Source organism: Somniosus microcephalus, chromosome 8 (assembly GCF_052327205.1).
Source record: "Somniosus microcephalus isolate GS21.2 chromosome 8, FLI_Smic_1.0, whole genome shotgun sequence".
NCBI lineage: Eukaryota > Metazoa > Chordata > Chondrichthyes > Squaliformes > Somniosidae > Somniosus > Somniosus microcephalus.
This window is the reverse complement of record NC_140994.1, coordinates 44,242,159-44,269,500: the sequence shown is the minus strand read 5'-3', so window position 1 is coordinate 44,269,500 and position 27,342 is coordinate 44,242,159. Positions and strand designations below refer to the sequence as shown.

The window sequence follows — 27,342 nt, the reverse complement described above, 5'->3', positions numbered from 1 at the left end:
ACTTGTCTCCCCCATTGCAGGAAAAGAGAGCTCACAACCGAAGAGAGCGAGCCAGGACAGGGGGAGGGGCAGCCTCCTTAGCCCAGCTGACCCCATGGGAGGAGGCGATCCTGGAGATCGTCGGCATCCAGGACGACACACAAGTGGGGGACGGAGAGACCGGTGCAGCAGAGCAAGCTGGTGACAGAAGAGTTTTCCAACTCTCTCAATTGCATTGCATGACTCGCTGATAATGACTTGGAAGCTCTAGCAGATGGACCTCTGATCATCTGCAATAAGCACTGTGCAGGTAACCCTGGCCTCTCATCTCTGACACTTTCCTTTACTCTCCCACAGGACCATCGCAAGCTCCCGTCTCCAGGACGCAGGAGGAGGTTCAGCCTCAGCATCCAGACTCCTCAGAGGAAGCTGCAACCTCTGAGGGCGCAGCGTCAGCAGAAGGCAACGCACCCAGCACCAGCGCAGACACTCACACCTCGGTGGGACCTTCGGGACATAGAGTAGTGTTGTCACCTGGTGTATCACAGCTCACAAGTGAGCCTCAGCAGATGGTGGAGACAGGGACAGCAGTGGAGAGTCCTAGTCGGAGGGCGCAGCACTCTCCCAGCTCGGCTCAGCTGCATGTCGACCCTCTGCCTCTGGGTCCATCCACAGTATCAGCGGTGATGGCACTCCAGGAAAATATGCAGGAGTCTCTGGCAGGTTTTGTCTCCAGGGTTGCTGCGAGTGTGGAGCGAATGGAGGAGTCCGTCGCTAACATGAGCAGAGCCTTTGTGGAGTCATTGGCGCATCAACGCATTACCACGGAAAGGATGGCAACCTCCGTGGAAAGGCTGGCTACGGCCATGGAGGAGATAAGTCGCGCGAGTGTTGAAAACATGGTGAGTGTTCAGACTAGACTGACATCTCTGGAGGAGCGATGGGCAGCTATTGAACAGAGAAACCAGACCTTCATGGCAGTCCCTCTGAGAAGGACTGCCAGTCCCGACACGGGTCCCCATGGCTCCCCTGATGTGCAGCAAGGTGCTCTCTCGCCACTTGCAAGCGCTGAGGGGGACCTGACCCATGAGAGGGATGATGGTGGCAGAGAACAAGGAGGTGGGGGCTCCTCTCCAAGCGCTCAAACTTCCATGCCACTGACAAGTCCTCGGTCAGAGCCCCACCTGAGTCAGCACCCAAGTGAGATCGGCGTCTCAACCCCTGCACAGCCGCAGGAGCAGCAGACTGTTGCGCAGCCCTTACAGGCTCGCAACCCCAGAGGACGCCCGCCAAAGGTGTCCAGACAGGAGCAGCAAGGAAGTGAGCAAGGGACCTCCACATCTGCTGATGCCACTGGGGAACCACTACGTAGGAGCACGCGTAAGAGAAAGAAACTGCACAAATAGTCACAAGGGTAGTCACTTGGGTGGAATTTAATGTGTTATGGTTGAAAGCCATCAGAATAATGGTAATAAATCATCTGTTGGCTACTGCTGTAGTTGTGGCGTGTGTCATTTCGCGAATGGGACTTTCACTTTGAGGTCAGTATGGTGGTCACATCGCTAGAAGTCAGCTGGTTCCTGGCTATTGTCAGTGCTGAGGTAAAAGGATGCGAGGCAATAGTCCCTCATGGGCGAGGCTCAGCAAATCTGCCCAATATGAGCGCGTTCCTTGCATGCCGGCCACCAATGTTCTCGCGCACTGCTGCCGCTGGTTGATGAGCCTCTGCAAGATGTTCGTCTTCGCTCTCCTCCTCCCCCTCCTCCTCATCTGAGGAGGATATGTCAGGAGCCACTTGGTCCTCGGCCATCTGCAAGCCACGACGCTGTGCCATGTTGTGAAGCACACAGCAAACCACAACGATTCTGGAGACCCTGGCTGCTGAGTATTGCAGGGCTCCACCTGATCTATCCAGGCATCTGAAGCGCATCTTCAGCAGACCAATGGTCTGCTCGATCATGGCTCTGGTGGAAAGGTGGCTGGAGTTGTAGTTCTCCTCAGCTGCGTTGGCTGGCCTCCTCAGCGGCGTCAATAGCCACGTCCTCAAGGGATAGCCCTTGTCTCCAAGTAGCCATCCGTTAAGTTGGTGTAGCGGACTGAATAGTGGAGGCACAGTAGACTGGCGCAATATGAAGGAGTCATGGCAACTGCCAGGGTACTTGGCACAAACATGCAAAATTTCCTTCTTGTGGTCACACACCAGCTGAACGTTGAGGGAGTGGAAGCCCTTGCGGTTGACAAAAATACCAGGATTGCGATGGGGAGCCTTAAGGGCCACGTGTGCAATCAACGATGCCCTGCACCCTTGGAAAGCCTGCAAGATTAGCAAATCCAACCGCTCTCGCCATGACACTTGCTCGATCCTTGGTGAAATGGATGTGATTGTGCGCGATGGCAAAGAGGGCATCGGTTACCCGCTTGATGCAGGTGTGTGCGGCCGCCTGGGAGATGCCGCTGATGTCTGCCGCTGATCCCTGGAATGAGCCTGAGGCAAAAAAGTTGAGTGCGATGGTGACTTTGACGGCCACTGATAAGGGGTGTCCAGCTGCTCCTCTGGGCTCCAGGTCTTGCTGCAGCATTGCGCAGATGTCAGCCACTATCTCTCGCGAAAGTCGGAGCCGCCTTTGGCACTGCTGCTCAGACATGTTGAGGTAGCTGACCCTGCGTCTGTAGACCCTGTTTGGGGGGTATCTCCTGCGCCGACGGCCTTCCATGCGCTGGCCCCTTCTGGCCTGTGCATCCTCAGGTGGGGCAGCAGCAGCTTGGCGCAACTGTTGTTGCTGCTGCTGTTGGGCGGCCTCATGTAATATCCAGAAGGGCAGGACAAAAATGGCTCCCATGCTTCTGGTAGATGCCTCAGTTGAGGAAGCGCTCAGTGAGGTGGCGAGAGGGGTTTCCCAGGAGGTCACACTGGAGATGGTTGTCAGGCTGCAAACTTCCAGAGCTGTGGGTATGCCTTCTGAAAGATCCCCCAGACCTGAGAGAACAAAGTTATGCCACCTGCAATTAAAGCCTGTTCAAATCTGCCATTTAATGGTTGAGCTGCAGCTGCTACTCCGCAAGCCAGTTGTGATCCCGCCAGGTTTCAGATGTGTGTTTCCCACCAGGCGTGTTTCACGTGGGAAAACGAGTAAACTTGCAAGTGGTTAGGAAAATGGGATTATAGAGCCAATTGAGGGCTTGTTAAGGGCCTTAAGGGCCTATCCCGCCTCCTGGAGGCGGGACGGAGTCGGGACCAGCAGACACGAATTTAGGAAAATTGCGTGGAAGCGGGATGGAGGCGGGTTTGGGCCCGCACGCCAGTTTTGCGATTTTTATCCCCCACACGCCTCCAATCCCATATCCCCGGCCCTAGCAAAATCCAGCCCTTTGTCTTGACAAAGGGTTTGACCCAAAATGTTGACTCTATTTTCTCTCCACGGATGTTGCCTGGCCTGCTGAGTTTTTCCAGCATTTTCTGTTGTTATTTCGGATTTCCAGCATCTGCAGTATTTTGCTATCCAGCTAACATTTGAAATTTTGCAAAATTAGCGCCAGGCACTAATGATTGTCAGCTTCCAGTAAATTGGCTGTTAGCACTCCAGGAAGGAAATGGAGCGCTAAATCAAGCGCTAAAGCCGGCAAGAGTGGCGGTAGCGGTGCAGCGCTGCCCAGTGTCGAGGGCAGCACTGCTGGGAACAGAGGCTCCTTCCCTCCCTTAAAGGGAAGGGCCATCGCTGCAGGCTCTGCATTGAAACGAGGTCCCTCGTTGCCGACGGCAGCCACGATCCAACACGATCAGCCCCAAGCACTCTGGCAGAGTGCAGGGCTGATCGATCGCAGCCGAAGAAAATGCTGAAAAATGGATGTAAGGCATTAAGAAAAAGTTTCTTTTTCACACAACCATCATCACCTTTAAATACCGCTCCCCAAGCAGCTGGCCTCCCTGACAATGCATCTCAGTGTTGTCGCCTGGCGATGCTGCAGGGGACGGAACCGAATTTCGGGTCCGGGGTGCTACCAGGGCGATGCGCAGCACGATGACGTCACGATCTCCGGGTGCAGGAGATCGTGGCGCATGGGGTTACTGCCGCTGCAGACCTCGATGGGAATTTCGCGGGTGTTTGTACTCTCGCCGTGCCCGGTCGCAAAGCTGGTAGCACCCTGTTATCGCTCCCGGAGGCGCAAAGGAGGCGAATTTCTAGCCCTCAGTCTTCCTGAAAATTTAGTCCCAGGTCTTAAATATTCTCAGCAAAATATCTTAGTTGGCTTTTAATATTGGTAAATTATTACAACAGCATCCTCCAACCAACCAAATACAAACCACAGTCTCCCCAGAGAATCACCTTTTTAACAGCTGGAGTTAAGACCCATTACTGCCACCCCTGATATAAGAACATAAAAAATAGGAGCAGGAGTAGGCCATTTGGCCCTTCGAGCCTGCTCCACCATTCAATAAGATCATGGCTGATCTTCTACCTCATCTCCACTTTCCTGAACTATCCCCATATCCCTTGATTCCCTTAATATTCAAAAATCTATCAATCGCTATCTTGAATATACTCAACGACTGAGCCTCCACAGCCCTCTGGGGTAGAGAATTCCAAAGATTCACCACTCTCTGTGTGAAGAAATTTCTCCTCATCTCAGTCCTAAATAGCCTTAAGGCAGAAAAAACGAAGTGAAGATTCTATGGCTGGTACTTTGTGCTCAATTCCTATTCACTGAATAAGCTGAATGACTTACGATTGTCCTTGTTTTCTGGTTTAAATTGGGGCCAACATGTCAGGCATACGGTGGGAATAAAAGAGTGCGGCTTTTATCCATACAGTTTTTTATTCGGACTATGAACACAAAGAAATGTAGAAGTGTTAAAACCTGTAATCCGGGGGAAAATTAGTTTGTACAAAGTTACATTTAGAAATACACCACTGCCGGGATGAATATAATATGCAAAGTTAGGGAAACAATCTAATTTTTATCAACAAGCATCTTACTATTATGGATATTACGACATATATCCCTAATATTTACAGTATGGTTTTGATGAGTTCTGATTCCTCTACATCAAGGATTTCACTTTTTTAAGTATTCCCATTTCATGCTGGAGAATATTAAAAAATATGAAATGTTCTTTCACAAAGAGTAACATCATTTCTTTTTATTTTCTTTAAGTATTGAAAGGCACCATGTTTTTGCCTCAAATAATAACTAATGTTATGAACTATTTATATAAAATAAACTGGAGGTGTATTAATCACTGTGGCTGTGTCTTTCTCTAGAGGGAATATATTTAAAATTAAAAACAGTCACAAATACATTGGATACTCAAAAATGGAAACTACTTTTTAATCCTGCCCTTTCCATTTTAAGTGGGTTATGAAATTTGAGAAGATGACCATTGCTCCTGTCCTTGTCAAGCTACCTAGCTCACCAAGCCCCATGAAACTGACTTCAAAAGCCTTGTCCTAACTTTCAATGCTCCATGGCCTCATTCTACATTACCTTAGTGATCTCCTTCAGCTGTTCATGCCCATCGCACACCCTCTGTTCCTCCAACACTGGTTTACTCTGTGTTGCCCACTCTCTTCATTTTAACATCATGAACGATTCTTTCAGCCACTGCTTGCGTTCCCTCTGGTACTTCCCCTCATATCCCGTTGCCTTGCCACCTTACCTTCAGTAAGAATCCTAAAAAAATCTTCTCTTTGACTGGGCATTGGACCCACTCCCCTAACTTTTTTCTGTTTTCCCTTAGTCCCTCCTGCTTCCCATCATCCTACACTTTGAAGCATCTGTTCTGTACATGGAGAATGTTATACAAATCAAACCCAGAGATGAGAGTAAGTTGTAAGCTATTGCATCATCCAGTTCCCTATTTATACATTGTCATATGTTTTATCCTAGATTTTCAATTGAAAATTCTTTTTACCAATAAGTATTTTTAGTGATTACGGGTACAAAATTCAAGACTAGTATATTTATTGCCTATTTTGTGGATTGTACAAAACTCAGTCTGCCCCTTTGACGCATCAGCATTCAGAGACTCAATATTCTAACTTCATGATGATGATGATTCTACAAGAATGCTTCATAGAGACAGATTTATACAGTGCATGATTGACAGTGTGCTGGAGTGAAGAAGATTTGCTGATGGTGTCTGATCTTGGGAGAGTAGTTGAGGAGAAAGTAGTTTCATTTAAGAGAATGATACCTTACTGATGTATGATGCTTTTAAATAGATGGTCAGGTGTGCCCTGATGAGCACTAGGGAGAGGAAGGTAAAAGCATATTACATAGCATAGTGGACTGCAAGTGTTAGTTAACCTTCCAAAGAGTGCCAAGTGACTAACCTCCCAGGGCATTTAAGAGAAAAGCAGTCTAAATCTGAATTGCTAAAATTGCTTTTTTCTGCTTAAACTCAATGGAAAGATGATCACTTTGCCACTAAGCTTGGTTCACCACTGGAAATCCATGATGAGAGATCAAAATCAAATTTGGCTCAGTTCTATTGAGCAGTTGAACTTCAGATTGATTTGAATTTGTGTTCAGCTCCACTGATTTTTTTGTTCTATTTTGCAGATTTATATTGCCCAGTTTTGTAAATTATTTCAAACTACCACCTCCCCAGCTTGTCACAAACATTATTTCCCAACCCAGATTCAACATGTTGTCACCGTTCTGCCATTATCACTTTTGCGCCAGCTGGTAGAAATTGGATAAGACTGACACTGATTGACACATTGTTTGGTTTTTCTGCACAGTCTCTCACCCAGGTTAGTTAAGGTCACTTAAGGAACTGGAGTGGGGGCAGGAAAAAAGAAAAAGCTACATCCTATCCCTCTACAGCTCTGTGCCGCTGAACCATCCATCTTTATTACAGTTTCCAAATTTCCTGTTTGTATTTTTATCTAAAATTAATTTGCTACAATCATAACAATGAATAGTACAGTGTTCATTAAGAAACAAGAAACTCTTGTACATATACTACATTCTAAAGGAAATGATAATCCTGTACTATTTTGAACATATGTTTAAAATAAAATTCTGTAGTCCTTTTTATTATATTAAATGTTATAGTCACATATAAAAAGCACATTATAGAAAATAATGTTTCAACATTTTATTTCTTCAAGAAACTAACATGAAAAGAATAAACTTGTTCAGATCCCAGTGCTGGACAAACAAATCCATGCTTTAATCTTCAGAGACTCTCATTGCTGCTGCTGAGTCTCTTTTATAGTTCTTCTTTGCAGTCATTTCCTGTTAGTAATTTCCTCCTACATACCAATGCCATGATTACTAAAAGGCAAATCACTTAAATTAAGTGTGCACATAAAGATTTTTTCTCTTTTTGTTTACAAATTATCTCTTTGCTCCCAACCTGGAAGTATTGGCTCTGTTACCAGATTTGGATCTGTAAGCGATCTGAGCATCTTATGTTCAGGAGTGTGCCCAATATCTAATTATGCAATAGCATAATCCAAGGATGTAACAATAGGATCCCCTTGTGATCTGAATTATGCTCTCATGTGTGCTGCTTCAATCTTTCTAAAGGCATACTGAAATACTCAGTGAGATTCAACTAGCTAACAAAACCTACATGGGAGCAAGAAAAATAACATGGCTGTACCACACTATCACTATTGGTGGGCTCACTTAACTATTCCTGGTCAGCCTTCTGGTTCTAACCAGCTTTATACTTCAGATGAATGGGTTTGCCCTCAGTAAACCAACTTTTGTCTCCAACCCTAGCTTGGCCTCTGCTCCCATTTTCTTGGACAGCAGGTGCCGATTCTGATATTCCCATTTACACCTCTTCTAGATTCATCTTTTGTTTCTTTACTTGTCCCATTACCATTCCCCTTTGCCTTGCACCATCATCCCTTTAGTCATTTAATCTCTCCTGCCTTCCACCCAATCTCTTTTGCTCTTTCTGCCCCCCCCTTTCCTTGCCTCTGTAATTGCTTAAAACCTGTTACATCTGTAGCATTTTCCAGTTCTGATGAAAGATCATCGACTTGAAACATTAACTCTGTTTCTCTCTTCACAGATGCTGCCTGAGATGCTGAGTTTTTCCAGCATTTTCTGTTTTTATTTCAGATTTCCAGCATCTGAAGTATTTTGCTTTTGTGTCTCTTTGTCCCTTTTCTCTGTCTACCCAGGCAGTGGGTGGCTTTCCTTCTGAATACTATCCAGATCAATGACTCAACAGTACGCCTGTTAGTAAAACCACCTACCTTTTTCTGACTCCTTGGGGTGTAACTTAAAAAAAATCATCTGTCACTCTCAAAATGAATGAAGGACATCCTAGCTTAATAGGTTTGGAATAAGATAATTGACCCTTATTGTATCTGGCCGAAGTAAACCATGAGCTCAAAGGTAATAATCTCTGGATTGTTACCAGAGCCACGCGCAAAGTGGCATGAGGACAAACAGATCGGAGAGTTAAATGCGTGGCTCAAAGAGTGGTGTGGGAGGAAGGGGTTTCAATTCATGGGGCACTGGTACCAGTACTGTTAAGAGGGAGCTGTTCTGTTGGGATGGGCTTCACTTAAACCGGGCTGGGACCAGTGAGTGGGCAATAAGGTGGCAGATGGAGTATAATGTGGTGAAATGTGTGGTTATTCACTTTGATAGGAAGAATCAAAAAAGCAGAATATTTTTTAAATGGTGTTCAGAGAGATTTAGGTGTCCTCATACAGGAAATACCAAGACTTAGCATGCAGGTACAGCAAGCAATTAGGAAGGCAAATGGCATGTTGGCCTTTATTGCAAGGAGGTTGAAGTACAAGAGTAGGAAGTCTTGCTACAATTGTACAGGGCTTTGGTGAGACCACAACTGGATTACTGTGCAAAGTTTTGGTCTCCTTATCTGAGGAAGGATATACTTGCCTTAGAGACGGTACAATGAAGGTTCACTAGATTGATTCCTGGGATGAGAGGGTTGTCCTATGAGGAGAGATTAAGTAGATTGGGCCTTTACTCTCTGGAGTTTAGAAGAATGAGAGGTGATCTCAATGAAATATATGCAGAATCGTCAAGATAGCGCCTGAGACGGTCCGGCGCTAGCACGCTCTCCCTGCTTCGGGCGGCCCGCTCTCGCCACTCGCTCCTGCAACCGGAGTGAGGTGTTCGGCGAGTCGGGCAGAGGCAGCGCAGCGGGACGCAGCAGCAGCCACGTCGACCCACTAGGGCACGTCGGCTGGCTGCTCCTCAGCGGGAAGGCATTCCTGGGAGGAGGGGAGCTGAGCATGGCGGCCAGAGGCTGGACCGGAAGCGGGAGAAGCAGGCCCGGGCCGTCGGACCGACGGACTGTGGAGCCGGCGACGGTGAGGTGGAGGCCGCGGCGACCGGAGGATGTGTTCGGCGAGTCGGGCGGAGGCAGCGCAGCGCATCGGGACGCAGCTGCAGCCACGACAACTTGCAGTCCGACTGGGAGGATGGGAGCCGGGAATGGTGGCCAGAGGGTGAGCAGGAGAAGCAGGCCACCACACATGGAGCTGAGCCGGCAACAGTGAGGAGGAGGCCGCGGTGACGAGGAGGACGGAGCGGCTGAGGGACATCGTGCTCCCACTGCCACTGGATGCCAAAGAATTGAGTTTCTGAACACGGCGCTGTAAAAATAGCTGACATGTCCCTACGGGGAGTAAGCATTCCATTGTACTTGTACTGGTTACATATGGTAAATAAAATTGAATTGAATTGAATTGAAATGTCAGAGATGGATTGACAGGGTAGATGGGTAGATGCTGAGAGGTTGTTTCCCCTGGCTGGAGAGTCTAGAACTAGGGGTCATAGTCTCAGGATAAGGGGTAGGCCATTTAAGACTGAGATGAGGAGGAATTTATTCGCTTGGAGGGTTGTGAATCTTTGGAATTCTCTGCTCCAAAAGGGATGCTGAATCATTGTTGAATGTTGAATCATTGAATATATTCAAGACTGAGGTAGATAGATTTTTGGACTCTAAGGGAATCAAGTGATATGGAGATCGGGTGGGAAAGTGGAGTTGAGGTTGAAGACCAGACATGGGGAGAAGTTTCACATGAAAAAACAGGTGGGTTGGAGGCAGGGGGGAAGTGAAAGTTGGAAAAATCTAAAACTCAACCCAACCCACCCACTTTCAGCTTTTACTCAGGCAGGATGGGGGCGGGCAGCCAACCCGCTGCCAGGAGGCAGGTTGGCAATTTAAATATGATAATGAGGCCTCAAGCCTCCACTTTAGCCTGCTTTGCAGGTTTAACTGCAGGCGGCTGGGGATCCCAGGGCTCGGGATTCCCGACAGCTGCAGCAAGGCGGCCACAGCCTCTTCGAGCAATCCTTGTGGGCCGGGAGGAGCAGGAGTGCTTCTTCCTGGCCCCCCCCCCCCCCCGTCCCAAGCTCACTCACCAGCAGCCTGCAACCCCCGGGGTTGGGGATCGGAACCCACACCGGGATCACAGCTCATCCCGGGGACAGGGATCAGACCCTTCCCGAGATCTCGACACAGCCCCGGGGTCGGGGATCGGACCACCCCCAGGATCGATCTCACCGCCCCCTTCCCCCCGGGGTCGGGGACCGACTTGCCCTCCCCACGGGCTTGGAACCCCCCGACCCACCTAACCTAGACCCAGCACTTACCTGTTGCTGCAGTGTCCAGCCTGCGTTCCCCGCCCGACTGGAAGCCAGCCTGTCAATCAGGCTGACTTCCAGGCGGGAAACCCGCCCATTACGTCACATGCTTGCTGTGAAGTTAAAACTCCACAAACGTGCAGGAAAACCCGGGTTTCCCGCCGTTACCGGGTCCCCCCGCACTGCACTGGAGGGAAACGGGAAAATCCCGGCCATGATCTAATTGAATGGTGGAGCAGGCTCGAGGGGCCGTGTATGGCCTACTCCTGCTCCTAATTCTTATGTTCTTATTTTCTTAGCTGCAACATTTCAAACTCTGGCTTGCCTGGCATTTATACTCATCTTCAGTGCTGCAGCCTGTGGCTTTTATTTTTAAACTTGTGTGAATTCACTTTGTTTTAAAACATATTATATGGCTCATTCCTCAAGTCCTTTCCTTGAAAAAAACTGACAGGGGTCTTGCTGAGATCTTGTTTTGTGGATGCTGCTTGCTTTAAAAGTTAATCCAGTGAGTACCTGAGCCATATCAACCACAAAGGTCCAGTGTTTGATCCCTAGTCCATGTCGATGGTACTACCATTGGCCTCAGCGCCCCTGGATTCAAGAGGGTAAAATCACCCAGTTACCCAGTTACTCTTGCTGGACATGCATTTTTGACATGTCAGATGGGGATAGGATCAGACTCCACTATGAAACCCCCATTGTTAAATAGCCTGTCTGGGCTCATATCCTGATGTTTTAATTTCTATTATCTTGCTCAGTAGATTATTCCAAGCACTCACCACTCTTAAGTAAGTTTACTGTGATATCTTCTAAATTTACTTTTCATTCATTTTTATTTATGTCTTCGGTCTCCACTTGGCTTATTTTGAAGTAATGATTTGGGTTTCGACAGTGAGCCGGTCCTTTCGGGACAATAAGCTTTTCCAGACTTTCCCGCTCACCCTCGCCAACTCAAGCCAGGTGCACACGTGACGTGGAAAATCTGCCCCATATATTGACTATTTCTGTGATATAAGTTCCTCCAAATCATGGAGTTAGCAACCAGCATCGTAGAATTGCCACCAGTTTAATTGTAAACACTGAACGTGTGCACCATGACGACTTTGTGTGTGTGAGTTTTAAGGAAGACAAAAGTTAATGAGAAAAGATGCAATTTATTTTTGGAGCCATCCACCTGCCTGTGAGATGAAAGCGAACAGTGGAAGAACTGTGACTCAGAGAAGAGGATGAGAAAAAAATGAACAAAAAGGAACAAATGCTAAATATAATGCAATACAAGAATGAAAGGAAAGGGAAGGCTCAGGTGCAAAGTATTTTGATCTAAGATACTAAAAGCTTCCCTCTATGATTCCTGGAATTGTTTGTTCAGGTGCAGCGTCAATGAATAGGTTGGTGAAAAGCACGTAGCCTAATAGAATTTCACAGTAGTGCCTTGCTTAGTTTCCATTTTATGCGCCTGGTTAGCTGCTACAGCTGAACTGAAGTTAATAGTTATCGTAATATTTGTAGAAAATGTGCACTGGGATGTAATCTATCTTCTATCTATATATATAAAGCGGTACTTCTGTCATTCTGTCTGTCATTCTGTCTGTCATTCTGTCTGTCATTCTGTCTGTCATTCTGTCTGTCATTCTGTCTGTCATTCTGTCTGTCATCGCCTGTGCGTCTGTCGGGCTATGCGCTCGAAAGTTACAGGGCGTACCTACGCGCGCGTTAACTCCAAAGAAAGCTTATGCTTCCAGTACGGTTTTAAGCGTATTTACTTTTCGGTCGGACGAAAATTGTTCGCGCCTTATGCAAAAAACCTTCAAAATTAAACTCATTATCTGCTAGCATTGATTGACTGACATCAAGGTTCCACCAATCCTGTTCCGTCACGATTGACCAATCCTACAGTACGGTCCCCTGATGGTTGGCCAATCGGTGTGTGTGTGGGCGGGACTATTCGTTTTCATCTCGGGGATGTGCCAGCCATTGTTTCACTACCAGCTCTGACTTCAGCTTCCAGCTCAAATGACTTCAGCTTCCAGCTAAAACTACTTTGAAAGTTAGTATCTCTTTTAAAAATAACATAAGATTTACCAAAAACGTTTTATAAGTACTTTCACTTTCATTTTTCAAGCTTTTAAAAGGTAGACAGACAGGGACACAGACAGGGCCCTAAAGCCTGCCACTCGATTTAAAATGTTGCCCAGCACCAGATTCACAAAGGGACACAGACAGGGCCCCAAAGCCTGGCACTCGATTTAAACTGCCTGCCCCAAAACAGCCCTGGCAACGCCGGGCTCTCCAGCTAGTAACTTATATATGAAAGTCCTATTCATATAGCATATTATTGCAAAGTACCAATAGCACCAGAATAAATTAATCAGGTTGCTAAATAAGATAATGAAATGAGGAAATAATTTAGCAGTTTGTTGTCAGTATTTGAACATTTTGAAGTTGATCATGTCAGTTCCATTTGATGGTGCTATCTAAAATGTTCTATTGTTACTATAACAATTCCATTGGTTATCATGATCTGTACATTTCAATATTACCCTAACTGCTCCATTCTTCCAGTGTGCATGTAAATATTGACACTGGTAAGTGTATTTTAATTTCGTACATGTCACACAAGGATCATACCATGCCTTAGTTTTGGTACAGGAGACAAACAATTTTGTCAGTGGACCTCTGTAAGGTACTAAACAAATCAACTTCAGCTACTCCACGCTATCCAGCTCTTAAATATTGACTCCTCTACTATAGTGTGGAGACAGTTAAGCCAATTCACAGCTGTATGTACAGCAACCATACAGCAACGTGTCTTATTATTGTACATTATCGGCTTTTATCTAGAGTGTGCCATAGATTCATTGCTGGTGGAAGCAAACCAACTATTGTTGATGACAAAAATCCTACCACCTGTTGTCTTCCCTCTATCATTCATATTAGTGCATTGGAATGGGGGAAAGCCATTTAGTTTCTTCTGTGAGTTATATGCAATATGTCGAAACACTGTAAATTATAGTAATGATACTCTCTACAACTATCATACAGCTGAAGTGACTTCTAGAATATTATAAGGTTCATGCAAGGTTTAGAGCAGATTCTGCATAGAGCAAATTATAAATCCTACAGATTATTTTTAATTTCTTAATGAATTTAGCAGAATCTTTCAGGCAACTTTACATTGCATATGGTAGACATCATAAGGTTTGACAAATTAAAATGTAGAGTATGTAAAAATGCACCATAGGTTTTTCTTATGTTCATTAATAATTAATAAATATACATTCTTATTATGAACACAGCTAGCTTTTGCTAGACACTTTTATTGAGCACATGTGGACTAGGTACAGTATCTGTAGAGGCATCCATCTTGACTGCTGCCTTGTGGGTAGCCTAGTGCCTCCTGGGTAATGTAGTCTTAATACATACAGCTGGGTAGTGTAGTCTTATATATATATACAGCTCTACACAGCTCTACAGCTCCACCTAGTGTCCACTATAGAATGACATGTTATTGATCATTACATCCCCCTTTGAGGTTTAACAAGATCAATACCAATCAACTTTCAAGAAAACAATAAAGATAATATCAGTAACACTTTTGTTAGTGCTCTATAAACATAAACATTTTCAAAACAGTCAACACATTTTCAAAGCTTTACATTGTACTCAAAGATTAAGTCTATCAGGCTTTTTTACTTCACGTGTGGATCTTCTCAACATGGGTAAGTCTGATGTGTCTTCATGAGATTGTTCTGGCGGTGAATGACAAGATGCAGTTGCGGCATTGTCATCAATCTGGTCTTGAATAGTCTCTTGTGTTTTTAGGAGGGAACGGCGGTTCCTCCTGAGAATCTGTCCTTCCTCAGTTCTAACAGTGTATAACCTTGGTCCTACTTCCTCAAGAACTGTAGCTTTCCTGTTCCATGCATCTGGATTGGTACCGAATCCGATGGCTGCAATGTAGAGTTCGAATTGTTGTTTAAGAGTCTGTCAATTGTAGTCGATATTTCCTGTGAGTTTCAAACGCTCTGGTGGCTTCAAATTCTCCATGTCGCTTTTCACAATTTTCAGCAGATCTTCACCATCCTGGTACCATCTTATGTTCATTAATAAATAGACATTCTTATTATGAACACAGCTAGCTTTTGCTAGACACTTTTATTGAGCACATGTGGACTAGGTACAGTATCTGTAGAGGCATCCATCTTGACTGCTGCCTTGTGGGTAGCCTAGTGCCTCCTGGGTAATGCAGTCTTAATATACATACAGCTGGGTAGTGTAGTCTTATATATATACAGCTCTACACAGCTCTATGGCATGACATGTTATTGATCATTACAGTTTTCACCTTAAATATCCTTATATATTTAACTTTTAATAGCCCACAATGTGAGTTGTATGTGTATATTCTAAGAATAATTCAGTTGCTTGCATCAGCTTCTTTTCAAAAAGAATCTGTATTGGCATTTTTCTTTTTATTTCTTCCCCTTTAACTTTCCCTCCATGGTACTGCTCACCAGATGCCATTCACACGACAAAAGCACAATGATCTGATGCTTCAGGAGGGCTGTAATCATGTTTTACTGGTTTTACTCTCCCTCCATAGCAGGAGGGAGTAAGTAGTAAATGTAATTATTCAGGCAAATTTAATCACACTAAAATGAAAATCGTTAAGATTGAAGGACATTGAGGATTTCCACACAACAATCTTTTTCCATTCTTTCTCCTCCTCTTCTGAAGGTGTTAACTGTTTGCTGGGGTATGGTTCAGTGAACACCAGGCACCTCCAGTAAAAGTAATATTTCTCATGTGTGGCCCTAAATGGAAAATGCCAGCCTGACTATGGGCAAACATCACAGCTGAGCCCGGTCCTAGCACCACCTAGTGTCCACACGTGTATTTCCAGCAGGGGTTATTGGACAGCAATCAAAACCAGGCAGCCTGGTTGATTGTCATCTTCTGAACCCAGGTTTTGATTGCTGTCCAATTGTTGCTCCCTTGTCATTACCTTGCTGAAACCAGCTAATTCAGCACAGACTGGGAATTGAACTGAAAAACCTCCCAGTTTCTATGGTTCAGCTACTCACTGCCTTAACCAACTGAGACATAATGGGAGCCCACAAGACAAAGTTCTACTTTGGAACAATTTTGTGAGCATCTTTTTGTTGAAAGGGATTTGCTGTAAAGTTATGGTTTTGAGCATTCAGTACATATGCCTCATTAAGCACTTGAGTCAAAAAGAAGCTGTATACAAAAGTCCAAAGAAACAGATCCATTTGCTGTTGAAAGACAGGTCATGTGAATAAACCAGATTAGAATTTAAGAGATTTTAGAGTTCTAATCCAGCCGCTTCAGTAGTAAGGTAGACAGTACAGCGATCACAAAATAAGGATTTTTCTTAAGGCAACTAGTTCATCTTAATTAATAATTTGGAGTAGTGTTTTGAGAGCACAAGAAATCTGGAACAAGAAAGCAGCATTCAGCTCACTGTCACTTGGTTTACGTACAAGATTTGCACCATCCTACTTTCATGCCAAGCCTGTATCTCTCACCCATCCCTCTTCATGCACATTTCTATCAGGTGTGTACTCTTGTCCAAATAGGATACCTTTCACAGGCCATTTACAATTGTGATTGGATGGGAACAGTATAATGGCTGATAAACACCAAATAGTTCAGTAGAATTAATGAAAAGCAATATTTCGACACTCGGCTTTAGCTGGCATGTAAGAGTATTTAGTGTAAGAGAAAGGGAAATTCCTGTTTTACTTAACTCACTGCATGTGAAGTCCCAGCAAATTGGCTGCTTCTAACATGGAATTGTTTCTGTGGATGGTATAGGATTCATTTTTCACTTAAAAAATTAGTGGGCTTTATTTTGTATTTAGTATGAGAGAGGATTTCAGGTAAGTTTTAGTAATATGCTTTATACAATGCACTGTTACTGTGTCCTATGAAACCTGATGTAACAGAGGTCCAATACCATTTTATTTAGTTTATTATTTTAAAACTGACCAGAAATATAGCATATTCTTACTTTACTGAGAATCTCATATTTTTCAGTGGAATATATTTTGTTCAGCAAGTTAAGATATCACTAACATGAAAGGGACACGTTTAAGCATTGCGGGTGGTACAGGAAACTTTCAATTAACCGGCCCCTAAATAACCGGAAATGTCGGTTAACCGGCAAAATTCAGGAGACGGTTTCAGGTAAGTTTTATAACTTTTATTACTTGCACAGCAACAAATGGAGGAAGGCAAGGGTTTGGCTGCAGCTGTTGCTAAGCTACAGAGATGCTTGCAACTTGTGGACGTTGTTCTGAAGCTGTTGCTAAGCAACAGGGTTTGTTGCTTTATACGGAGCTCTGAGCTCCGTATCTTTCACTATAGCGTTCGGTTATCCGGAATTGTTGCTGAACCGGCACCACGTCGGTCCCGTCCGTGCCGGACACCAGAAAGTTTCCTGTACTTAGAATTGTTATAACTGAAGGATTCTGTATTCCAGTCAAACAGCAGCTCTTATTCCTATAGAGATTCTTTTGTTGCAATATTTTCACAGATTTTGTTTGTAATTTAACTAGCATTCAACAAATAGCATTGCATATCATTTATTAAAATATTGAAACATTTGCATGAGGAAAAATATAGTTCATGTTATACAATATTTTCTTTTAAGGGTCACTGCTACTACCATGGTCATGTGCAAGGATATTCTCAATCTACTGTCAGCCTCAGCACTTGTTCTGGTCTCAGGTATGAAAACCCTTTTCATTTGCAATGTGTATATAGTTTTTATAGAAATGGGGGCATTTCTGCTTTGGTTACATGTGCAAAGTTGGTCGCTATTAACCCTGATTTACATCTCTTTCCTCAATCTGCAATCTGCATGTGGAATCCCTGTTTTATTCCTAGACTTTTTGGTTTCAATGGGCCACAGATAGATTGAGATCAAAAGAGCAGGGATTTGACCAACTCCAAGGTACACAAGGGCCCAGTCTCCTTATCTTCACTCCTCACTGAAGGGAGATGCCTGAACTTTACTTTGTGCCTCACCAAAGCAATGCAAATGAGATTTGGAATTCATCGGACTGGGAATTGAAGTGGCCATTCATTCTGATATTTCAGATTTTTTTTTAAAAAGCGTTTTTTTAATTTTGACTTTTATTTCGTATGTGGTTTGCTCCTGTTTCATTGGGGGAATGAAACTGATTTTCCAAACTTGTTTAATTTTTAACAACAACAACAACAAATTGTATTTATATAGCACCTTTAACGTAGTAAAACATCCAAAGGCGCTTCACAGGAGCATTATAAGACAAAAAATTTGACACCGAAGCCACATAAGGATAAATTAGGGCAGGTGACCAAATGCTTGGTCAAAGAGATAGGTTTTAAGGAGCGTCTTAAAGGAGGAACGAGAGGGTAAAGAGGCGGAGAGGTTTAGGCAGGGAATTCCAGAGCTTAGGGCCTAGGCAACAGAAGGCACGGCCACCAATGGTTGAGCGATTATAATCGGATGCTCAAGAGGGCAGAATTAGAGTAGCACAGATATCTCGGGGGTGGGGGTTGTGGGGCTGGAGGAGATTACAGAGATAGGGAGGGGCAAGGCCATGGAGGGATTTGAAAACAAGGATTAGAATTTTCAAATCGAGGCGTTGCTTAACCGGGAGGTCAGCAAGCATAGGGGTGATGGGTGAATAGGACTTGGTGCGAGTTAGGACATGGGCAGCTGAGTTTTGGATGATCTCAAGTTTACATAGGGTAGAACGTGGGAGGCCAGTCCGGAGTTAAAAGTGTTGAATAGCCGCTGAAGGGCTGTTATAAAGTGGCCTTATATGTGCCAACTTTGTACTTCCCCATACCAGTGCTGCTGTCCTAGCTTCTTAAGTGCACTCGCACTGGTGGTAACCCACAGTTAGGGGTCGATTTTCCTGAAGCTGTCGGTAAGGAGGCGGGACTACAACTTTCGGGTTTTAGACCCGCCTACTTTGACGTCTGGCCAATCCGCATGATTTTCCCTTGATTGACCTTGTTGAGCTCGCCCAGCGGGCTCAGCAGGCCAATTAAGGGCCACCCGGCAACAGGTGACGTCACAGGCTGCAATTTCATCTGTCAAGAGTTCTTGACAGATGAAATATCAGTGTTTCACAGCTGTTTGAAGCTGTGAAACACTGACAGTCCGAGTTCTAACATGAGTCCTTCTGCACAGACTGAGTTAGAACTCTCACCGGCACTCAAAGCTGAAGGCTGTCACTTTTCACAGATCGCAGCTGCTCAGCTTTAAGTTCCGGCTGAGTGATGGGCTCCCCGACGGCTACAGGAAGAAAGGCTGTTAAGGTAAGTACAGGTAAGTAAAAGTCCTTTACACACTTTAGACACACCAAACACACTTACCTTTGCACTCATGCACCCATCACTCACCTGAACACCGACATCGCGACCCCTCCAACTCCTTCAACCCGACGGCCCGCCTGCTCTAACCTGGCGTGGTTTGGAGCCGTCGGGAATCCCACACGAAACCCCTCAAAATAGGGATTAGGCTAAAAACTACCTGTTAACAGGCAGTTAATTGGCACTAATCCCTTCCCGCCTGGTTTCGGCGGGTCCCAGTGCGGGGCGGGTACCCGCCGCCTCTGAAAGTTGCGTGGAGCGGGGTTTTGGGCGGGATGGTGTCGGGACCCCCGAATTCGGGATTTTCCCCCCCCACATGCCTGAAACCCCGCCTGACGGCTCCATGAAAATCAACCCCTTAGTGTCAATAGCAATAGAACCCACATTTGTTGCTAGTGAAAATAGATTTATATTTTTGTATTGATGCACCTGGTATAAAATTTGGGGCCTATGTCTTTTATGTCCAGTGAGGCTTTGTCAATAAAATGTACTCCTAAAATTTGCTGTTTTAGGAGCAAGAAAACCCAATTGTGCACTCTTCACAATCAGCCCACCTGTTGTATTTTTTATTGACCATTACACTCCACTGAAATATAAATAACATTAGATTTGAAAAACATGTGCAAAAGATCTACTGCACGGAAATACCTTGTTTTACAGTACGAACCTGTTCAAGATCAAAGAAATCTTTGTAGTTTATGAAATTAATCTGTTTTCCATCATATTTGTTTATGATATTCTAACAGTAAATGCAATGCTGAGTGTGAACCAGCATCTAGAAGATGGATCCCAATGTTCTGATAAAATGCTCTGAACTTTTTTGGAAATGGCCTCTATCTGCACTGTGGGGTTCCTGTGATTTCCTGTGATATAGTACAATAGTAAGATATTAGGAGGATGAGCTTCCCTGACTTTTCTTATCCACTTGTATTCATGCTGCCAACAATATATTGCACTAGCTACACCGAGGCTGCAGTTATACTACAGGTACTAGGCTCAGAACATTACCTGCCCAGTGCTGTGCTCAGCTGGTAGAACTGATCTCAGTGATAATGGAGCTCTGCATCTGCTCCACTCCATGGGGAGTTATTTTTATAATATTTTGAGAGTGAGGGCAGGAGTGTTGCTTCTCTCTTAATAGTGAAAAGAGTTAAAAGTGAATTTGCAAATTTCCCAGGATATTCAATGGACTAGCCTGGTACTTGCTGGATTTATACTGCACCTGCTCCAAAGTCCAAGCTGTGTGAGACCACCTACCAGAAAGTGGGCTTTCAACATGGCTGACCTGACTTCCAAGTTATGCTACCACTTTTGCATTGATGTGTACCCAAAACCTCTTTGCATTCATCCAATAGTAGTAGTATAACTGCATCCTAATGCATTAACACTGGCTTAACTAAGACCACCCAGAATATATTGCCAAGATGAACACTACCCTTATTAACATTGCCTACATTAACAAAAGCTACTTTGTATTGCAGTCAGATCAGCCATGATCTTATTGAATGGCGGAGCAGGCTCGAGGGGCCAAATGACCTACTCCTGCTCCTACGTCTTATGTTCTTATGTACTGCCTACACTGGTTGTTTAACAGTTAATATTTCAGTCATCCAGGCTACCGCCTTTGTGACGACATTTATATTTAATAATTCTCATTTTATGACAGACTGGTTTACTAAATTAATTTGGTATTAAATATCATATTGACTGTAAATGTAATTAGTTATGTTATTGACGGTCACGATGCAATTGAATTTTTGCACAAGTGTAATTGTAGTGCTGAAAGGGAGGTCAAAATAGTGCTGTTCCATATATGGCAACTTAGTAAATGTGCAGAAGGTGACCAACAGCTTCATAAAACTGATAACTCAAGAACAGATCTTACATGTGAAAACAACTAGTTACTCAAGTGTTGTAACTGTAGATGTTCACAATAATCCTTCACTTGTATTGAAGTGATGGGGGGAGGGGGGAGGGGGGTGCGGTGGAAACTAAGTGCGAGGAAATCCAAATGTTGACGGCATAAAATTGGTTGTGCATGCTCCTCTGCAAAAGTTTGAATTGTTTTTCATTAAAATGATGAGTTCTGGTTAATTTAAAGCTCTTTTATACTTCACCCTGATAGAATTTGATGCAAGAAAATGGAAAAGCAAAGTGAAATTGTGATTTCAATAGCCTCCCCAAAATTGATAGAATTTGATGCAAGAAAATGGAAAAGCAAAGTGAAATTGTGATTTCAATAGCCTCCCCAAAATTGAGAAAACCATACTGGAGAGAAGATTTGTTCTAGTTGCTATGTGTAGCAAAGTCATAAACATATTCAGAAAGGACATGTTTACAATGGTGTAACTTTTTTCTTCTTCACTGCCTGAGTGGTGATCTGTCAGAATGGATCGCCCATCCATTGTAGAATTCGCCCGATTTCCATTCCTTTGATCTTAATAGAAGGGAAATAGGAGGGTTCTACAATGGACAGGCAGTCCACTCTGTCAGATCACCACCCAAACAATGAAGAACATTTACCCCAATATCTTTATGCTTGGTCAGTGGAGCAATTCTTCACCCATAATGATTAAAATCTGAAGATTTGAATTAAGCCACTCATTTCTGCACATCATTTCAGAAAAGAGAAAATAGCTATTTAGTCCAAATAAAAATAATAAAGACAGAAAATCCATAAGCAGTATTATCTTCTAGAGCAAATATCACTATCAGGGCCCCATTTAAAATGAAATAGTTCCAAAGCATTAACATTATTTATTTTGATTTTTTTTGTCTCTTGTTGATTTTTGAACATTATCATTTAAACTGTGTCATGATATGACTGAGGGAAGTGTCTTAGATGAGCTACCAAGTTTAACAAATTGAGGGCGATGAATTAACATTGATGCAGATAGAGAGTCATTAATCTGCATTCCTTGAGTTTCTATTCAGCTTCAGCTGCGTGTATTAATTCAGCACTGGTCAGGCTCTTTGCTCCCAAGTCAATCTCTTGATGACATCATCAGCATTTATTATTTAAACCAAAATATTCAAAACATTTTATAAATTTGAAGCCTTACCTCAGATTCACCATATTGCCTTGAAGTGGAGCAGCGGTGCCCTTCAGGAACTAAGGGGTTAACAATGCAGCTTGCACACTAGACCAGCGGAGACAGTTCAGACATGCTGACCACAAGGTCTCAATGCTTTTGCAAGATTAGATGAAAATAGCTCAGAAGCACCAACCACAAACTATGGAACCTAGAGATAAGTAAAACCACACAGGGCACAGCAAGACAGAAATGCAGACATGTGGTTTTACTAAAGGTCACAAAATTATAACAACAGGTGAGATCATAAAGATCATGTGACAATAAATATAGGCGAACAGTCATGTGACGCGAGATAGGGAATTAGCCAATCAGCAACTGTGCACGTGGGCTTTAAGCCAATTAAAACAGCATAACGGATTATACACGAGGTTACCACGACTTTTGAACACATAAATATGTAACGCTTACTGTATCATTTCGGAGAAGTCTGCTGGTGTGCCAGTAAAGATTGTCTCCCCACCAGTGTAATAAAGACCATTTGAATAACGATCTAAAACCTTGTGTTGAGTGTTGGTTTAAAATACTCCACAACAGCCTGAATTTTACCAGATCTCAAGTAAAATCAAAACAGTGCAAATGCTGGAAATTTGAAACAAAAACAGGAAATGCTGGAACTGCATGGCAGATCAGTCTGCATCTGTGGCGAGAAGACAGTCAATGCTTCAAACTGGTATCCTTCTTCAGAACTTCAAAATAAGCGGTGAACAAGCATATAAATAGAATCAAAAAGGGAGCAAGGAGGGAAAAGCAGGCAAACATAGAGAGGAAGCATCAGTGGGTGCATCTTCTGTTCCAATTTAAACCCTAATACCAATGTTTTCCATCTCTCCCATTGCCCTGTCTTTTCCAAGGACTGCCCACTGCCTTAGCTTTTCACACACTATGGGGTCGATTTTCAGTGTGCCGTGAGGCGGGCTTTTGGGCATGCGGGGGGCTAAAATCCTGAATTCGGGGGTCCCGACACCATCCCGCCCAAAACCCGCCTCCATGTAAGTTTCAAAGGAGGCGGGTACCCGCCCCGCACTGGGACCCGCCGACCCGAGGCGGGAAGGGATTAGTGCCAATTAACTGCCTGTTAACAGGTAGTTATCAGGCAGTTTTTACCCTAATCCCTATTTTGAAGGTTGTCATGTGGGATTCCCAACGGCTCCAAACCACGCCAAGTTAGAGGAGTCGGGCCGTCGGGTTGAAGGACTTGGAGGGGTCGAGATGTCGGTGTTCAGGTGAGTGATGGGTGCGTGAGTGCAAAGGTAAGTGTGTTTGGTGTGCCTAAAGTGTGTAAAGAAGTGTAAATTACCTGTACTTACCTTTACAGGCTTCCTTCCTCTAGGCTTCGGGAGTCCATCATTCAGCCGGCATAGAAGGCAGATTGGCTGCGATCTGTCAAAAGTGACAGCCTGCAGCTTTCAGTGCCGGCGAGATTTCTAACTGAGTCTGCGTAGAAGGACTCAGGTTAGAAGTAAGACTGTCAGTGTTTGACAGTTTCAAACAGCTGTGAAACACTGATATTTCATCTGTCAACACGTCTTGACATATGAAATTTCAGTCTGTGACGTCACCTGTTGCCAGGTGGCTCTTAATTGGCCTGCTGAGCCCGCTGGGTGGGCTCAACAAGGTCAATCAAGTGAAAATCGCGTGGGTTGGCCGCATCTCGATGGAGGCGGGACTGCAACCCGAAAGTTGTAGTCCCGCCTCCTTCCCGACTTCTGAATGAAAATCCAGCCCTATTTGTTCCTTTAATGTTTCTTACCATTACTTTACTTAGATTATCTGTTACATCATCCAACAATCATTCAACTGATACTTCCTTTCTGTGTTTGTCTGTTTTTTCCTTCCCCTCCTTCTTTTCTGATTCTATTAATATTTTTGTTCCTCTCTTAGTTTTCAGTTCTGAAGAAGGGAACAAGCCTAAAATCTTGACTGGTCACTCCACAGATACTGACAGTGCATTTTCTATTTTTGTCAGTTCTCATCTGGGTCACCAGACAGAGATGCTGTGTTATAGTGGGGAGAGGGGAGAAAAACGACGAGAGCAGTTTTGTTCAAAAATGCACTCGTATTAGCCAATTCCAAAGCGACACCTACTGAGTGACTATGGAAAATCTACAGCACACATTGCCCTGCCTTCCTGGACAGAGAGCAGAAAATAGATGATGGGTAACACTGTATGACATATTAGCAACAAAAAAGATACCTGTAAACACTCCCATTTATACAATAAAAGTGCAGAGAAATGCCAACACTTTGAAATTTTACTTGAAATTTTAGCACTGGTGCTGGCTTCCAGAGAGTCAAAACAGCACATGGCGCAACTCAGTGATACAGTCCGACATGCACCACTGGTATGGCACATTGCTAAGGTTTCAGTGCCCTTGTCAGACATTGCATCACACTGGATGTGAGGCTATTTCCATTGTATGTACAAGGAAGCCTGGCAGTGGCATGGTCCAAAAGTGGGGGAGAACAGGATAATATTTAGATAAGGATCCCATCAGTTTAACGAATCTCACTAACAACGACAAAAAGATTCCATGGAAAAGAAGATTTGGAAATGTTCCTACAGTAGCTGCAGGACAAATCTAGTTTTTTTTAAAAATGTGTTTTTCTTCATTGCTTTCCATCACTTTAATAGCTTGTTTCTTAACAAAAAATCATGCAGAAGGCTGGGAATGAATCTGCCTCGTTGGTTAATTCCCATTTAAGTTATAACATCCAAATATATAAACTCTGTGAACAGAAAAGAAATTATTAGATTGCTACTGCATACAAAGAAACTCTCTCTGTGGGGTCGTGTTATGGTGGAGAATCTTAGAGCTATGTATTTAGAGAAATCAAAGGAGGGTTTCATGGCGATGTGAAATTTGAACCGATGTTAACTTGTGACGAGTGTAGGAAAGTACTGACATATGAAATACAAGCAGACAGTTTATGTTGGCACTTGCTTCACTCCTGACCATGGTGCATTACATCAAATCAATTCAAGCTCTCAAATAGTTGGAAAATACAAAAGCTCCTTTATGCTTTATGGTTTCCTGAAATTTGTTGATTTATTCAATTTAATTGGGTTCTCACTAAGGATAAATTGCTACAAAATTAGAAAGTGCTGTGGCAAACATTTCAGTCACCACTTAACAAATATTAAGCACTGAACACATTATTTTCGCCATGGTAATAATTATGAGGTAAAAAACCAACTGAAAGCTTGCCGTTTCTTCAGTTTATATGTACACCAAAAAACAGAAAAGAATGTTGTCACCTGATAATTTGAATGTTATCAATAAGTTCCTGGTAATTCTTTCAAAAATATATTTTAAGTAGTTGTCAATTTTGATTTCAGTACTGAACTGTACAAATTTCTCCAAAGTCTGTGCAAAAGCATTAAATAACAACAACAATAACTTATATTTGTATGGCATCTTTAACATAGAAAAAATGCCCCTGGGTGCTTCATAGAGGCATAATCAGACAAAAATGGATGCCAAGCCAAAGAAGGAGATATTAGGAGGGGTGATCACAAGCCTTGCAAAGAGGGTTTTACAGAGGGTCTTATAGGAGGAGAAGGTAGTGGAGAGGTAGAGTGGTTTCGAGAGGGAATTCCAGAGTGTGGGGCCTAGCCGGCAGAAGGCATGATCACCAACGGTGGGAGGAATGCACAAGAGGCCAGAATCAGAGGAATGGACAGTTCTTGAGGGAGGAGGTTGTAAGGCTGGAGGAGGCTACAAAGATAGGGTGGGGATGAAATTTTTAAGTTGGAAGACTGGGAGCTGTATCTTTTGACCAAATGTCTCTCTTTTCTTTGATAGGGGATTTGTTTCATTTGAAAATAAAAGTTATATATTAGAACCCATTGAAGGTGCTACCGATAACACGCACTTGATCTACAGAGCTGAAAATCTTCAGGGCAATGTGGGTGCTTGTGGACACAACTTCAGAACATCAGATACCACTATGGACAGCATTGTTGAGTCCTTGCAGAGGTCTTCTACAAGGGTAGGTTAATTACATTTGTTTAAGGGTATAAAATATGACATACAATGTGTGGCCAAGTAGCAATGATAGTTTAAGAAGCTTTCTGAAAAGAACTTCCTAATATAATTATTTTGCAATAAATTAGCTGTCACACACTTGACAGATTTCTAACAGATTTAATTTACATGACTGTTTATCCTGGCAGTTAACCGTAGCAATGGTCCATCTTCCAGTTATAAAAGATTTGCCCAGACATAGAGAGGTTGGAGTTGAATGTTTTTCTTTTCGTACAAAGTAATATTTTTTTTAAATGTTAGCGAGAACACAATTTTTAAAAACAGAAGAGGTTAAGGGTTTTCTTCCAGTTAATGCAGCATTTGGAATGATATGGGACACTGGGGTTCATTGCTGTTTAGGTCAACAGACAGCAGCAGATGAGGAGAACATTTTGTGCCTGGCAGTGTTCGGCAATGTCATGGGTTCATTGTTCAGTATCACAAAGAAAACATTAGATCTCCAATTCTACACTTGCATCCCATTATCCATTTCTCCATGACCTGATTCGCAGTTGGCGCATGAAGACTTCCCCCAAGTTAAAAATTGCCAGAAGTTACAAAAAGGATGAAAATTAATAAAATAAAATAATGTATTTGACATATCATCTTAAACATTGTACAGCTGGCCCTTAATAGAAGGTCAGCTAAGAACCTCTTCTTCAAATGTAACCATGTTAGCTAAAGCAAGGAGCGCGGATGTGCATATGAATTAAAAATGACTGTGTGGGCTAGTTGTGCAGAATTTGTTCTGGTCAATGTTATTCAGTACATAGTCAGTACATATCTCACATACATTAAATATCGAAATAGTTGCCAAAAAGAAGCAGGCATTGTAGAAATAAAGAAATAATTTGCACTTATGTAACACTTTTCATGTCCTCCAGATAACTCAAAGCACTCCACAGCCAAAGAGTTATTTTGAAGTGCAGTCATTAATTTTTTTAGGCAAATGCAACAGCTAAGTTGTGCACAGCAAGAGTCCAAACAGCATATGAGTTAAATGACCAGTTAATTTGTTATAATGATGTTGGTTTGGGAGGGGGTGAATAATGTTGGTCTGGATACTGGGAGGATTCCTTGCTCTAAGCAAATAGGGCATGGGATCTTTTACATCCACATGAACACCTCATCTGAAAGACAGAACTCAGTAGTGCACTGAAGTACCGACCTAGATTACATGCTTAAGTCCAGGAGTGAAGCTTGAAGCCACAACCTTCTGACTCGAGTGCTACCAACTGCTACTGGAAATTGAATCGTTT

General features: G+C 43.5%; 1 protein-coding gene across 5 annotated transcripts in view; it reads left to right on the top strand.

The window, feature by feature from the left end:
• adam12a (ADAM metallopeptidase domain 12a) overlaps positions 1 to 27,342 on the top strand; it is a 432,297-nt gene that overhangs the window by 239,551 nt on the left and 165,404 nt on the right. For all 5 annotated transcript variants that reach the window (XM_085994669.1, XM_085994672.1, XM_085994668.1 and 2 more), the window contains exons 5-6: positions 17,249 to 17,325; positions 25,862 to 26,048. In XM_085994669.1, coding sequence (XP_085850795.1) covers positions 17,249 to 17,325; positions 25,862 to 26,048 — 264 coding nt within the window. The remainder of the gene's footprint in view (positions 1 to 17,248; positions 17,326 to 25,861; positions 26,049 to 27,342) is intronic.